We start from the raw sequence: 17,535 nt of genomic DNA on the forward strand, positions 1-17,535 counted from the left end.
ATTTAAAACATTCAACATTCATTACAACAAAAATGAGGCTCTTGATCATGGAAAGACTATCAAAAATACATTGTAATCCCCAAAAATAAACTATACTAACACATGCTTACAAGGGAGGGGTTTCATCACCCCCCTAGATGAGGTTTAGTTGCCCATTGGTGAGCTAGAAGAAGGAAGAAGCATCATCCTCATCTCCATTTTCGAGCTCCTACTGTAGCACTCAAGAACACCCTTCTCCTTGCTCTCTTCTCTCTCCTCTATCTTGCTAAAGATCAAGCCCCCTATATGTGGCCTTTGGGTAGCCTTTTATGCTCCAACAATACCCTCTCTCCTCCAAGGAACACCTCCAACCACTTCATAAAGAAGGAAGATGGCATTGAGGAAACCAATGTGCAAGTGGGCTGAAATGAGCCATTTCCGAAGGGCATTCTGCCTGATTTTCGAGCACACGCTTGGTGACCTCGAGCACTCTAACTTAGTGCAATGTGCAACATGCTCCTCTTGCTCAGCGCTGACCTATTTTGGGAAAACGGCTATAACTTTGTGCCCCGAACTCCGAATGACGATCTGTTTGAAGATTTGGAGAGCTGATTCAGTGCTTTAAAAACTTCATGTTTTGATGAAGACCCAATTCTCAAGTCTGGTTGGTCGAAAATGGGGAGAAAGGCAGTACATTAGTGCTGCTAGGCAGTTCTGCGCACCTCTGTTGTGAAGATCATAACTCTCTGCTCCGAACTCCGAATGATGAACCACTTGAAGATTTGGAAAGCTGATTCAGAGCTCTAAATCTTTCATGTTATGAGGAAAGTCCAGTTCTCGAGTTTGGAAGGTCAAAATGGCAAGCAAAGTCTAGGTTCTACTGCTGCCAGAATTCAGCATTGGCACCTTTTGTTGCTCAAGATTCCACAAGGCCTTATTCTTGTTCCATTTTGGCCAATGAACCTGAAAATGCATAAAAACATAGAAATGAAGATAATCTACATAAATTAACATACAACGGACTTTACTAATGCAATTTAGGGCGCTTGAATATATAATATTCGGCGCTTATCATAACTCTAAGGGCTTAATCAGCCAAATGAAATAGACATAAAGAACAATTGGAGTCGGTACACACGTACACGTGTAGTCTTATGAACATCCAATCAAGATTACTCACGTTTTGGATAAATTTACCTGTTGCGACACAAGTCTTATACTTTTGGTATATTCCGAGAGGGTCAAGACTGATATGGAGCACAGATTAGGTAAACTTATCAAGACACTTCGATCTGATCGAGTATTTGAGTATTTCTTGGGATAGTGCAAAGACTATATGGTCAATGAGGGTGTTGTGTACCAGTTTTCCGCAATTGACGCTAAATTAATTTAGGTGTCAAATAGGAATAACAGAATTCCACTTAACATGGTTAGATCTATGATCAGTAATGCCACATTATCTCTTTCATTTAAGAGTTTAGCGTTAATAACATCGATGCGCATTATGAACTGCATTCCATCTTAGTCTGTCTCAAGGATACCGTTGAGTTATGTTTTTGACTAAATATTAGTTTGAATCATATGCACATATGGGGTAGTCTTGCACATGTGCGTTTGATATGGACAAGTAAGTTGGAATCAGATCATAGGCATGCTAGATTTGATAGCTACTCTAAATGTCACTAGGATGGATTATTTTATGATCTCAAAGATAAAAGTTGATTATTTTCACTCACTGTTTATCTATAGGAGAATCATATTATGAATCACATACTTAGTAGCATAATGTTAGAGAATTTGGTATGAGTACCAGATGTACCAAATGTGAACACACTTATTATAGAGATTGAGAATAATATATGAATTCCCTATTGATGTGTTAGCATCATCTACTACACAGATTCTTGCATCGGTACATTGATGTAGTGGGAGGATTATCATCCAATTCGACAGAATCATGTTTTTAGGTGAGACCATTATGGACATCCCTGTTAAACATGAGTTGGACCCAGTAAGCTACACGGAAGCGTGAACCGATGTGGATACAGATCGTTTTGGTGAGTTACTATGAAATCAGAGTTGGAATCTATGTATTCTAATAAATTCTGGGATCTTGTAGAACTTTCTAGTAGGGTGATTCCTATGGAAGGCAAGTTAATCTACAAAAAGATACCAGAAGATTTCTTAGTGAATAAATCATGAGTGTACAAGGGAATGTCATTATTTTTCTTAATTCTATATATTGATGACATCCTACTCATTTATAATGACGTGGAAGTTTTGTCATCAATTAAAAGGTAGTTGTTCAATTACTTGTAAATGAAGAATTTTCAAGATGTAAGCTATATTCCTAGGATCAAGCTTTTGCAAGATCAGGTTAAAAGGAAAATAGGCTTATCTTAATAATCCTACATTGATAAAGTTTTGACCAGGTTTGGTATGCATAACTCAAAGAATGAGTTCTTGCTTTATTGATATGGATCGCTCTCTCTAGTAAGTAGTTTTTTCAAGACTAGCAGAGGAGATTGAGCAAATGAGACTGGAACAATATGTTTCGGCATATGAGAGTCTCATATATGCCATGGTCTATACCAAACAGGACATCCGCTACATAGTAGGGATAGTCAGTAGAGATCAGTCCAATACTGGACTTGACAACTGGTTTATTGTGAAAAATATCATTAAGTACCTAAGGAGAATCAATGATATCATACTCATTTATGGATGTGATGATATGGTTCTAGTCAGGTATGCTAGTTCTGATTTTCAATCAGAAGTAGATATTATGAGGTTCATGACTTAGTGTATGTTCACTTAATGGAAGGGAAATCAGTTGGTAGATTGTCAAGCAGATTTCAACTGTTGACTCAAACCTGCAGGTGGAATATATTGCAACCTTAAAGGTGGCAATATAAGCCTATTGGTTTGATCTCACTGATTTAGAGGTTGTGGAGCATACTAGCCTGCCTATCGAGCTATATTGCGACAATAGTGCAGAAGTAGTCCAAACCAATGACCCAAGGTTCCATAGATGAACAACATACACTGATAGGAAGTATCATGTTCTACATGATATTATCCGGCAAGAAAATGTACTTGTAGCTAGAACATTGCATTGGAACACAACTTTGTTGATCCATTATCAAAGGTGTCATTGATCAATAATTTTGATCATCATCTGGATAACATTGGAGTTAGGTGCAATTTGAATTGGCTATGAGGGCAAGTGGGAGCTGTTGGGATTTATATGCCCTGGCATAGCAAATTCCTGTTTGGATTAATTGACATATGTTCTTGACGTTTCTGAAATATTTATGTTTTATACAATTGGTGAATTCAATGTATTATATTTCGATTCACTATGAAATTGATAGTGTCCATGTAATTACAAGAAATATTTATGTATATGTATGTGATGGCAATCAATGCATGATATATAAATAGTAATTATAAATTGTTCATAGTCGGTAATTATGGATGGACTCATAATTAATTAAGACTTGAACTGGATCCGCGTTAGGTTGAGATATATTGCGAGAGCCGTCGTATGCAATTACTCCCTATCACCGTCATGGCATTTGACTCTTAAGCATGAGAAAAGTATAGACTCTTTTATTAATTAATAATTACTTTGATTTGTTCAGCGGATTCTTCGGGATCCTTAGACCGACACTTCGGGTAGTTATGTAATTAATAGTTAGAGGGTTATATTTTCAATATTTGCATCATTGCTACTTGTATTTATTTTGTATTGATTATGGTTGATCACAAAGTAAATTCGAAGGCCTTCGTATGATTTTAGACAAAATGATTTATTATATATTTATTTATTAAATTATTATTTTTGTCGAACAAATGTTTTATTGTGATCGAGCCAGAAATAATCAAAGGTACCAAAATAAATATATTAATTAAGTAGTCGGATTGATGGCATTATTTATCCGATAACTAATTATGCATAGAGGGGTCAAAGTGTAACATTGACTTAGAGGTTATTTATTATTTAATTGGAGTTCAATAAATTTCTTTTAGTGGAGTAGAAATTAATTTATGAATTAATTTAATTGGGTCCATGGATCGGGCCAATCATTAATTCATTGTAACCAATAAAATAATAGGCCCAATGGATTCTCACTCATAGCCCAACTTGATATTGGAATCATATTAGATTTGAGACATGTGAATTAGAGATTGATAAGGATTAGTTGTTTCATTTTCTTTATCTTTATGTTGCCTATAAATATACATGGTCTATGTATATTTTAGGGGTGATTTTGATGAGAAGAAAATAGGAATAACTTTTCTCTCTCTAGAAAATTAGGGTTTATGTTCTCATCTAATGGAGGCTCCCACAAGCCTAGTTTTCCAAGGTCATTCATGGAGGCTTATGAGTGATTCCTAAAGGCAAGACCATTACCAAGAAGATGGAGATCCATAGAAAAGATGTCTAGCAAAAGGGATCTACAATAAGTGAGAACATTCACTTTAGAGGAGAGATCTGAGGTTTACTCAAACCTTGATGTAAGTATTCAATCTTTTAGTTGAATGATATATCATATTTTATTTTTGCATAAAACTTGTCTCTATGTGATGAATCAAGATCTATGAATTTAAATCCCTCGAAAAGTTTTTAAAACTAGCAAGTTTCCCAACAGGGCCACATGCCAAAATTTTGAACCCAACTGTATTGACCAACATGGAATGCCCAGGCCTAATAACCCATTTACAAAACTTCATCCTAGGTTCCTCAAAATAACAATGCCAACATTGCTAAAATTTAATTTTTTTTGGCATTTTGAAACCAAAACGGAGAAGAGAGAGAGAAAGTAACAACGATGGTTTCTTTATCATCATTCCAGACATATCTCCAATTTATTGTGATTGAACTCAATCACTAGCATCATCAGATGACTCGATCTTACTGATTCCGATATGTTTCACGGCGGCATTCATAAACCTATCAGCAACAGCCTGCTGTATACACGTTCCACTCTGTTGCTGTTCAAGCCCAGCCATGTAGTTCCTTATATCTTAATCAATTCAACAAATTACATCTTAATCAATACAACCCTTTTTTTTTCACTCACCCACCCACTTAGCCCTAGACATGCAGGCTTTCTAACCCTTGCTGAATACACACACGCAGATATATATATATATATATATATATACATATATATCACATAGAAACACATTTTGAAATTAATTAAGATTAATTTCACTTACACTCTCTCGGATTTGACAAAAATATCACATAGAAATACATTTTGAAAATTATTATCACTTATGTTCAATTTACACCGTTAAAATTGTGTGAAAATACTATTTTACCCCTTAATTTTAATACTTTGACTTTAAAATATCAACAATCTAAAATGTCAATTTTGCCCTCATTAGTTACTCTCACCTATACCCACCTCTCTCTCTCTCTCTCTCTCTCTCTCTCTCTCTCTAATGTGGGAACTTCCAATTTGAAGACCTGCAAAATCTTCAATAATTTTGTGTACTTTTTATTTTTGAAAATTTGGAGGAACCAAAGTGGATTTTAAGCATAGATTTTTGACCGATCCAGAGGTACTTTCTTGAAAGCTGACATGCTTTTATATATATATATATATATATATATATATATATATATATTCTCCTAATTTTTCTTGGTGTGACCAATTAGTTGTAATCTAGAATTGCATGAATCAGGAGTGATTCTGGAAAAATTGATATTTATATTCCAAAATCTAAGCATCCCACTCCAAACATCTTTAAAAAATGAACAAAAATCACATGCGTGTCCATGTGTTCGTTCATATATGTATCTGTGTATATATGTATGGATGTATGTATATGTATATGTATATGTATGGTTGCAGAGGTGATGCAAAAGCTATATTGGGTTAGTGTATTGAAAACAAGAATATTTTTAATTTGGGAACTTGGTTTCTTTAATTTCAGAGAAAGAAGACAATAATCAAACTATTTGGTCAGCTTGATTAAAAAATAAATAAATAAATAATTAAATAAAAAACCTATTGGGTGAGTCAAAATTTGCTCTATCAACTGCTCATGGAGTCATGCCTTAATTGGCCTTATTTATGTGCTTTTGTCCGTTGAGCTCGCGAAGTGCCTTGTTGATTTCGAGATAATGAATAAAAAACGCTTGATTGATTGATGCTACATGCTCTCTTTGAACCCTGTAGTGGCCATTCATCCGAAAGGGATTAAGAAAGATACTTTTGGTTGCAACAATCCTCTTTGCTAGATTTAAGCAATCCAGATGTTAATGTCACAGGCTCTTTGCAATAATTGAGAGGGATGAAGAAAAATTCTTTGTTAACACACAATTTGAGCAATATTACAAGCTCTTTGCAGCATATAAGGCAGGGTTGGTGTTAACTATGGTTGTAAATTGGGGCTAGATGGTGATCGCTAATGTGGGTCTCTAGTTCGCCGGGCGGCACTAGTGGTGGCAAGTGAGAGGAGAGGGATATATACATATATAGATATATAAAATTGTAAATTTATAAAATATTTAGAGATATTTTGGTCTTTTAATCTAATTCTTTATAGTTAACGAGTTCTTAATTTTGACAAAGTTAAAGGGTATTTATGTTATTTTACATAGTGTCATAGCCTTAACGCCTTGGAGTGTGAGTGAAAGATGGAACAAATAATTGTAGCTTAACTCATATTAATTTTCGAAAGATATTTCAATGTGATATTAGGCTAAACCTAAGGGGTGTCAATAAAATTAACCATAAAAAATAATAGGTTTTAGTACAGCAACACCCTGAGGTATTCAGAGGAAATTTTGTCTATTTTGGAACAATGACATCCCCTCAAGTTTGATACATCTACCAAAGACACCCCAATAGTAATAAATTGACATTTTTACCCTTTGACTTTTATATTGACCAATTTAAATATTGAAATGACCTTTCTAATCTCGTACCCATAACTTATTCCCTTCTCTCCTCTCTGTTCTGTCTTCCACCGCCCCCACACTAGCACACATATACTGTGTAATTTACAGTATGCCAACCATCAATAGATAGCAGTGTCTCGGCAGATCATAGGGCACACAAAATTAGTGGCCATATGTAAGTAAACTAGTGAAACACAATTTATACACACACATATATTTACACACACACACGCACACACACCCACACACATATATTTATGTATATAAAGATACATATATATACACACACACACACCTACACACATATATTTATGTATATACAGATACATATATATATACACACACACAAGGCAGCGACGATGGAGTTCATCATCACCGCCCACGTGCCCGACACGCTCCGCTGCGAGTAGATCTAACTCGCGCCGAACATGCCCACGCGCTCCTTCTTCAGCCTCCCATGAGCTTCACCGTTCTACCTTGCGAGCTTCAGAAACCCAAAACAGAGAGCAGAACTTCATCTCTATTCAAGACCCAGAAGTTTCAACGTCAAACCCAAACGGCGGCGAATAACGAACAACTAAAAGGCTTCATCAATCGGTTAAGATAGCTAACTTGAGTGCTGGTCAGTGAGCATGAAAAAGATACAGTGATCTTAAGTGTCTCCATCGATGCAAACACAAGGCCGGAACTCCATTGATTCCGACGAACTCCGAGCAGCTAAGCTCCATTGATTCCAGCCAAGCTTCATTCACATCATATACATCCGGCGAGCTTCCCGTTTCAGACTGCAAATAGTTCTTGTGTGCTACGTTCCGATGACAAACAGTTTCGGCACTACAGCCCGCAAACGACAACGAGACCGTCACTTCCACGGTTCCGGCGAGCTTCCCGTTTCAGACTTGTGTGCTATAGTTCAGTTCGATTTGCTATAATCTGCAAGCTTCATCTCTGGTGTACTCTGTCCATGTAAACAAGCTTTATCTCGGCAAGAGGAGGAAGAGAGAGAACGGAGAGAGAGAGAGAGCAGTGGTTTGGGGGTCGGGATGGTGGTGGTTGTGGGGGTGGCGAGTATGTGTGTTGCTGGTTGTGGATTTTGGTGCTGAGGGTAACTTGGTCATTTAAGTATTTTAATATTTTATAATTAAAATTAATAAAATAGTGAAGGGTAAAATGGACTTTTTACATGTTTTAAGGCTCTGTTTGGATGACAAATTTTCTAAGGGGGTGTGGTTGTCCAAAAATGGACAAACTTTCATCTACATGTCCTTATCCCAAACCTCAGGGGATGTCCCTGTACTTTACCCAAAATAATAATTAATGGGTCCACGGGCCAACCCTATACATTTTTGACTCCTTTATTTTTAAGGGAAAATTACATATAAATGGAGTCAAAGTTCCATATTTACTTAGAAGCTGAGTCAAAGATCCATATTTCTCTAAAATGGATTGCTGAGGTGGCACATGGTTTTTTACTGTTTAGAAATTGTGATGCCTAAAATACCCTTCCGCGAAGGTACTACTTTTTCTTCGAAGGTACTACTTTTTGGCGTCCAGGTACCATGTTTTTTAAACACCCGCGAAGGTACTACTTTTTCTCCAAAGGTACTACTTTTTTGAACTGAAGGTACTACTTTTTTGCACTGAAGGTGCTACTTTTTTGTTAGGGAAGGGCATTTTAGGCACCACAATTTTCTAAACAGTAAAAAACCATGTGCCACCTCAGCAATCCATTTTAGAGAAATATGGAACTTTGACTCAGTCTCTAAGTAAATATGGAACTTTGACTCCATTTATATGTAATTTTCCCTATTTTTAACTCATTCTGAATAAGTTGAATATGGGTCTTGATCCATGTTTGACCAGCCCATTTTCAACCCTGTTCAAACCCGGCCCAATCCGCCCATTTGCTACCCCTAAATGCACCAAATCTAAACTTGAATGACGGAATGGGGGCTCAAGTCCCACGCTTGGACTCACACACCTCATTAGTAGATATTCCATATATTTAGTGGTTGACAAAATGAATGTTTAGATTGATCTTAATTTTGTGCGTACCATAATCGTTTCAACCCATTTAATTAATTTAATTAATCACAAGAAGTAGGAACTTGCTACCTCTGGCCCGTTGGTAACATCTTTAATCTTTACCTCAATTAGGACTGCAAATGAACAGAGCCGAGTCGAGCTTTAGGTTACTCGGGCTCGGCTCGCCTTAGTCAAAGGGCTGTTTGGGCTCTGCCAAACTTGGCTTAGGCTCGGTAATTTTTTAACGAGCACGAACTCGGCTCGGGCAAATTTGTGGGTGTATATATATATATATATATATATATATATATATATACAGTTATACACTATATATCAAATAGATCCAGAATTTTGGGGGGAGAGATTGACCTAACCTTAATGTTGTCTTAGGACCTAGGAATAGAAGATACTTGATGAAGAGTAGAAAAGATGATGCACACATGATTTTCGTTGCCGATACGACAGTGGGATTGGAGAAGTTGTTGTAGATAGTGGGATTGGAGAAGCCAAGTTGCAAAACTATTTTTTAGGGTTTTTTTTTTTTATTTTTTTTTTTATCAGATCCTTTTAAGTTCAATCCAATGGTTGAGAGTTGAGAGGAATCTAATAGTCAGTGAGCTATTTAATTAAATGGGCTTCTAAATGCCCAAATACTAATTGGGCTAATAAAGAAATACATGTGAATTTGGACTTGATTTGTACATAAGGGCTAGTTTTAAAATATATTGATTTATATTTTTTATATTTAAATATATATTTATGTAAACGAATCTATTAACGAGTCGAGAGTAACATTATTCAAGTTCGGCTCGTTTATTAAACGAGTCTGAAAAATTGAGTTCGGGCTCAACTCGTTTATTAAACGAACGAGTCCGAGCCGAGCCGAGCCGAGCCCGAACTATTCATGAACGACTCGGTTCATTTGCAGTCCTAACCTCGATGCCTTTTTAATTTTGTTCTCAACACCTCTAATCTTTACCTAAACACCTTTTAATATTGTTCTCAACACATTTTATTCTTTTCCTCAACAACTTTAATCTTTACCTCAACATCTTTTAATCTTTTTATCAAGAACTTTTAATCTTTTTATCAACAACTTTAATCTTGTTATCAATGCATTTTAATCATTACCTCAATACCATTTGATCTTTGTTTTCAACACTATTAATCTTTACCTCAACACATTTAATCTTGTTATCAACACTATAAATCTTTACTTCAACACCTATAATCTTTTTTTTCACACCTTTTTGAAATAAAACTAAAATAAAACATTTAAAAACGTTATTAAAATAAAAATTAAAATAGAAGGTATTGGTCCAATCGGTTTAATTGTGTTGAATTTTAGTTATTTATCATCGGGAGTTAAAAGTGATTGATATCTTCTAATCTTAAAATTTGTTAATGATTTGAACTCTTTTACTGGATTTGTTATTGTTACCTGTTGTTCATAAATTTCTTTTTCATCTTCTTTTCGTGGATTGCATCACCCAAGATCAATATCTGGGATGAGCATTGGTAATGGATATCCTAACAAATTATATGCCAGTACGGGAATGGTTTTCAAAGGTCTAGCCTTTGGATCTAATAGATTCCATGATTCACTGAACAAATGGATGTGGGTGGTTGACAGTTGATAGCATGTACAAGCTCACAATCGGTTTATTTGCTTATGGTAATGAGAACATGGAAGGTTTGAACGAGATGAAGTGGGGACCAAGAGCCAAGAGCTCTCTAATATATAATATATATAAATTTCTAAAAAAAATTATTTTAAAAATCAACCCGTCAATCTGTTCCTCCTCGCACAAAATATTCAGGCAAGGTTATGATCATAACCTATATTAAATACAATTTGAGTTGACCTAATTCAATTCGATTCGAGTTGAGGTTGGGTTGGAACTGAACTGAATTGAGTCAGCCCAACTTACAACTCGAAGTCAAGGGGCAGAACATGCATCCCGTTAAATGGAACCAATGATAATGAGAAGGATAAGACTATTGTGACTCTTCATAGAAAACAATACAATATAACTGATGTCTCTGAAAACTAAACCGATGCTAAGCGATGCTAAGTTTTTCAGCATTAAGTCCAATAAGCAAGGATGATGAGCACAAGAGCATCAAGAGGACGTGTACAATATGTGGGCTAGCAGTCTGGCACACCAAATGGCAATAAAAAAATTGCTGCAGTACCAAGAAGGTCAGCAGAAGTCTTGTGGCTGCCCTGCTTTTCTTTTATTATCCGAAAGCATTCTAATACAGTTAGATTTCAGTGATCGCCGAGCGCTCAAAGCGAAGGAGCGAAGAAAGTGATCGACAGAGGGAGATCGTTGGGAGACCGCATAGGGAGCTTATATATTTTGACTTTAATTTTTTTAATAATTTATAATTAACATAGTTGGTTGCTCCATTTCATTCTTAAATTATCTTTTTAAAAAATATTGTGTTATTTATACTATAACATGGATACATCAGTTCCTGTTCCTTCAAGTATAACTATGGGACGAGTATCGGATTGTAAGCCGATTGATCAAATTCACCCTCTAAAATAGAATTATATTTCCATATGTTATTGAAAGTATGATAAGCTCGTGAATGGAACACTTGCCCATAAACAAATACAATAAAAGCATATAATCAAAAAGTGAATTTCGATGTATAATTACTGTTATAAATGTTTATTAAGAAGTGTAAGGATTATTATTCTTAATGGATAAAATACCTTATAATTACTCTATTCCAATACTCACAACTACCTTAATCCATGTGCAGAACCTTAATTAAAAAATTATCAAGTAAACATAAGAGGTTAGGTTCTACTTCAATTTAAATAGGATAAAGTGCAAAAAAATCCTTGAACTTTGTTTGAATATTTAAATAACCCCCCAAAACTATATTTTGTGCATAATTATCTCTGAACTATCACATTTTGTTGCAAAATATCTCAATTTGATGAAAAAGAAGGAATTTTCATTTAAGTAATATATTAATTTTTTATTAATACATTGTATGAAAAAGAATGTATTTTTGTGTGCTAAAAAAGTTTAACCTGGGTATAATAAATTTTATTATAAATAATAATTTTTAACAATAAGTTAATCATTTTAAAAAATGGTAGTTACAAAATTTATTTATTTTTCATTTTTATGATAAATTGATATTAATATGAAAATAAAGGTAAATAGTATAATTAATATTTAAATAAGAAAAAAAATAATAAAAATAAATTAATAAGAAATGACAAAGGAAATGAAAAAGGGTAAAATAGTCTTTTGCTATAAATTTGTTGTTAATTGCAACAAACCAATAATTCAGGAAGCAATTCTGATTCATGTGAGTTATTTGCAAAAGAATAATAGTTTAAGGTTATTTTTTACACTCTACCAATTTATATATTAAATTTTTTAAATTATATTTTAAGACAATATGTCAACTGAGGTGTGACATATATGGTTCCTTTGGATTAATCTCATCCCTCTTTAATTAAAGACGAGATCTTTCAAATCATGGTGTAAGGGTTTATGTCTATGCCAACGCTGCTGCGATCTGATTCCTTAGATCAAAAGTACGGGATCACTATTTAAAAATCAAAACGATGTTTTAGATTCACTGCTGAAGATTCTTGGACGCCTACAATTAATTTTAAAAAGTAAAGAAGTGGGGTAGAGAGACAAGAAAAAGAAAAAGCCTTAGCTTCAACTTAATTAAAGTTGGAAAGATATTGATTTCAATGGAAGCAAGAAGCTGATTCAACAGGCTTTATTCCATTTGGGATTAGTATATAAGGCCAGGCAGATTGCAAGAAGAGCACAAGCCCTCCTAACTACTCTCGTCTGTCCTGAAATCTAGCTAGCTTGCTTGAGTTTTGCTAATTTCCGTAGCCCAACATGGCCGGCAAGTTGGCTCCTGATGGTTCTGCCCTCCAACTGATGATGAAAACCCCTGACCGCGGGAGCATTTTCATGTCTTCCGATGACAGCTTCATGATGCAGCAAATTCTGGCAACTCACGCTCCTGATGGCCGCGAGGTTAATATTAAACCTCTTCTCCGTCTTGTTGAGGACATCCTCCGCCGTTCCACGCTCAATGTTGATGGCCTTTTACTGGTATAAACCTATATAGTATATCTCTCTTTTGTCCTTCAACAAATATTTAAAGAATTCTGCACCTGTATCAAATTCAAGTGGTGCATATAAGTTTTTTTTTTTTTTGCTCATTTTTTATTTTAACTTCTGATTTTACTGAAGGATGGTACCGACGCACAAAAGGAAAACATGGAAGACAAAACCAATCAAGCTGGCGTCGTTCTCTTGCTTGACTCACTGTTATATACAATTGAACGGATATCCTCCGAGGTTCTTATATATATATAGCATATATATACAGAATTCATATTAATTTTGTGGATTAATTAATTATTTCTTCTATATATGCGCAGATATAATTAATTATTCTATCTTGTGGATTATATCAGATGGAAAGCAATTGTTTGAGCGGAGCGGGAGGACATGCAACAACACTCCCTGTGTTTAATGTGGTATCGAGCTTTTCATGGGATGCTAAGCTGGTGCTAACATTAGCTGCTTTTGCTTTAAAATATGGGGAATTCTGGCTCCTTTGCCAGATTTACTCATCAAACCAACTTGCAAAATCAATGGGCGCCCTTAAGCAATTACCTGTCATCATGGAGCACTCTGGCTCATTGAAATCGCGATTTGATGCAATTAATAATCTCATCAGGACCACTTTGGATCAGACAAGGTGTATCGTGGAGTTCACGGATCTACCATCTACCTACATCACACAGGATGTACCGGCGCTGTCCACTGCCTCAGCCACTATCCCAACTGCTGTCTATTGGGCCATCAGAGGTCTCATCGTTTGCACTGCTCAGATTATCAATCTTAGTACCACTGGCCACGAGTATGTTTATTGTCATGTTCAAAATTGATGGTTATACATACATACACACACAAACAGATATATATTCACTCATTAAGACTTATGTCTGTTAAAAGACCATGCGTACGTGGTTCTTCATGACATAAAATAAATTAAAGCTCGATCTTGCAACCGTTTTCAGCTTTCAAGATTCATGGGATCTATCTACCTTGACTCACAAGAACAACAACATACTCGACCATCTTAAGAAGCAACTGGCCACTTGCTACCAATACATAGGTAAGTATATAGTGACCAACCATTTGAATTCACACAAGTTAGCACTGTTAATATTGCACACACAGTACTACAATGCCTGGAAAATGATTTGTCTAACTGTTGAAAATAACATTGCCGTTTCATGCAGAGGATAAGAAGAATATAGAAGCATACGACGCACTGCAGCGTATACTTGAAACGATCCAAATTGACAACATGAAAGTTCTCAAAGCAATAATTTGCCCCAGGGATGATCAGGCACCGCTACTTGATGGTGCTTCAAAGAATAGGGTTCGAAATTTTTATGATATATGATCAATGTTGATTAACTCGATTCTACTGCAATTTAATATCTTTTAATTAATTGTATGCCAAATTAAACAGGTGAGCCTTGAAGTTCTGAGGAGGAAGAATGTGTTATTGCTGATATCGGGCCTAAACTTCTTCCAAGAAGAGCTTTCGGTTCTGGAGCAAATTTACAATGACTCAAGGAACCATGCATACGAGGTGGTGTGGATTCCAATAGTGGAACATTGGGTCAAGTGGACTGACCTGATGCAAAAGCAGTTTGAGACCCTGCAGGCCACAATGCGATGGTTCTTAGTGCACCACCCTTCATTGATCCAGAAACCAGTCATCAGGTTCATCAAGGAGAAATGGCATTTCAGAAACAAGCCTATCCTTGTGGTGCTCGACCCACAAGGAAAGGTGTTGAGCCCTAATGCAATCCACATGATGTTGATATGGGGAAGTGGTGCCTTCCCTTTCACCAGCTTGAGAGAGGAAGCTCTTTGGAATGAAGAGATTTTGAGGCTTGAATTGCTGGTCAATGGCATTGACCAAACAATTCTGAATTGGGTAAGTTTTTTAATTGCATCATACATACATACATATATATATATATATATATATATATATATATATATATTATTTCCTAAAAAAAAACACAAATATAATTGATTAGCATATGATAAAATAAATTAAAATGGCATCAAAGTAAGAATATATGATGATGATCTTAGGGTAGAATGTATTTTTGATAACCTAGTGTTGAATATATGTGTTGTTTATTTTAGATAAGAGACGGCAAATACATATTCTTGTATGGAGGGGATGACATTGAGTGGATTCGAAAATTTACAACCTCAGCACGCTCTGTTGCATTGGCTTCTCGCATCCCATTAGAGATGGTGTATGTGGGAAAGAGCACCAAAAGGGAGCAAGTCCGGCGTGTCATCTCGACCATCAAGACAGAGAAACTCGGCTACTGCTGGCAAGATATGGCCATGATATGGTTTTTCTGGACCCGTCTAGAGAGCATGTTGTTCTCCAAGATTCAACTGGGCAGAGGCGATGACAATGACCCCATGATGCTGATGATCAAGAAAATCCTCAGCTATGACAAGAGCGGTAGTTGGGCCGTGCTGAGCAACGGAAGTTCCGTGGTGATCAACGGACACAGCAGCACTGTGTTGCCTGCATTGAATGAGTACGATATGTGGAAGGAAAATATACCTGTCAAAGGCTTCGACCTTTCATTTAAAGATTACCATGACATGCTTCATGGCGCGGCTGTGCCGTGCTGTCGCTTCGAGTTTCCGAGCACTATCGGGAGGATTCCGGAGAATATGAAATGCCCAGAGTGCCTCCGTATTATGGGGAAAAACTTTGCTTTCGTCTGCTGCCACGACGAAAGTGATGTTAGTGCACTTTATTGAGTCACTACTGTGTGTGCTTCCATTAAGTATTACTACGCTGCTTTGGTGATTGAACTACAATAATCATACATATATGTCAAATATGTATGTCGTGTACGAGCTTACTTTTATCTACTATTTATTAAGATTTTGAGAGTGAGATACTAAAGCTCTTTGTGCTGGTAAATAAGATTCTGCGATGTACGGTACAATATATAAATTATAATGATAAGTTAAAGGGTGTTTTGGCTAAAATTCAAAGAATTATATTAAAATATAGAATATTGCATAAGTTGGGTGATACACTTAAAAAGATGAGATAACTAACAAACACTTATCTGTTTATTTAAAAACTTAAATTATTAGATAGTGATGCATTTTTACACCTCACTATTCATCTACATTCGGACAAATATCCCTTGTAATATTAATAGGGAAGATGGAATTTTTTACCTTTCTCTTTTGCCATTATATTAAAACAGAGAAGCTGATAACCAATGAAAAGTCTAAATGCCAAACTTTAATGAGTGACTAGATATGGGCTCAACTCTCAAGGCCCTCACCTGGGTCCACACCCCTCGCTCTAGAATACGAGAGATTATTGAATACCCCGGGAATATGGTACCCCGGGATACTGAGGGCCATTGAATTATGGATGTGGTGGGGCCCCCCACCACATCCAAGGGTTGGTATGTCCCGGGGTATGTACCCCGGGGTATTCAATAATTTTCCCCCGAATACGCATAACAAATTTTTCGCACCGTTTGTGTTTTTCTCATCGTTTGTGTTTTTCTCAAGCTTGTTTTTCAATTGTATCGTTTGTGTTTTTCTCAAGGGATGAACATTCCAATTTTCACAAATTTTTATTCTAAATGATTTTTTTTTTTTTTTTAGTTGGAACTCCCTTGAACATTCCAATTTTCACAAATTTTTATTCTAAATGATTTTTTTTTTTTTTTAGTTGGAACTCACACACACTGCCTTCAGTGAGGTTCGAATCATTGACCTCCCTTTGGAAAGTAGGAACCTTATACAGCTAGACTACAGGTCTGTTGATATATTTTAAATAAATTATTAGCATATTGACAATAAAATATTAGCATATTGTCAATGTTTTACTTCTAATATTATTTGGATAAAATGCAAAATAAAAAATCAAATCATGACTAAACCGATATATAACTTTTGAACAATATTTTTTTATACAAAATTTTCAAACTATCACATTTTGTTGTAAAAGTTCTTATTTTGTGAATTTCTCCACGAGAAGTAAGCCCTTTAGTGTCTCATGTCTGTCTGTGACATGTGAGGATAAATTTCATTAAATGAGAATAGTGCTTTTATAAATGAAAATGTCGTCGTCATGACTGATATACATAACCAAATATCATCTTTCCTAATTTTTCAGAGAGATGCTATCAAATAAGCTCGTCTCCAAGAGCTCTCCTCTCACGCTCCCCATAATAGAAATAAGAAACCATTATTCTATACTTAAATCTGGCGTCGTGATTTCTCTATATATAACAACTTGATTGGAACTGTTTTTAAAATAAGTAAAAAATTAAATGAATCATTTAATACATTTTTCAATTCAATAATTAAAAGTAACGTACTCTTATTGAACCCTTATGCCAAATAGGAGTCTAAACCCCACATTTTATCTACACCTGGATTTGCCATTCAAAAAGAAACTTTCGTCCCCACAAAAAAAAAAATGCTAATCTTTTGCTGCGTGAAAAAAATAATAATAAA

The 17,535-nt window shown here is 35.5% G+C and overlaps 1 protein-coding gene across 1 annotated transcript; it reads left to right on the top strand.

The window, feature by feature from the left end:
* Nucleotides 1-12,750: 12,750 nt before the first annotated feature.
* LOC132285511 (protein SIEVE ELEMENT OCCLUSION B-like) lies at nucleotides 12,751-16,038 on the top strand. The gene is made up of 7 exons (XM_059787702.1): nucleotides 12,751-13,032; nucleotides 13,174-13,281; nucleotides 13,401-13,849; nucleotides 14,010-14,107; nucleotides 14,235-14,377; nucleotides 14,471-14,944; nucleotides 15,163-16,038. The coding sequence occupies exons 1-7, from the start codon at nucleotides 12,814-12,816 to the stop codon at nucleotides 15,802-15,804; spliced, it is 2,133 nt and encodes a 710-aa protein (XP_059643685.1). The 5' UTR covers nucleotides 12,751-12,813; the 3' UTR covers nucleotides 15,805-16,038.
* The last annotated feature ends 1,497 nt before the right edge of the window (nucleotides 16,039-17,535 follow it).

Source organism: Cornus florida, unplaced genomic scaffold (assembly GCF_030987335.1).
Source record: "Cornus florida cultivar Cherokee Brave unplaced genomic scaffold, ASM3098733v1 CherokeeBrave_3.0.0_Hap2_Chr11, whole genome shotgun sequence".
NCBI lineage: Eukaryota > Viridiplantae > Streptophyta > Magnoliopsida > Cornales > Cornaceae > Cornus > Cornus florida.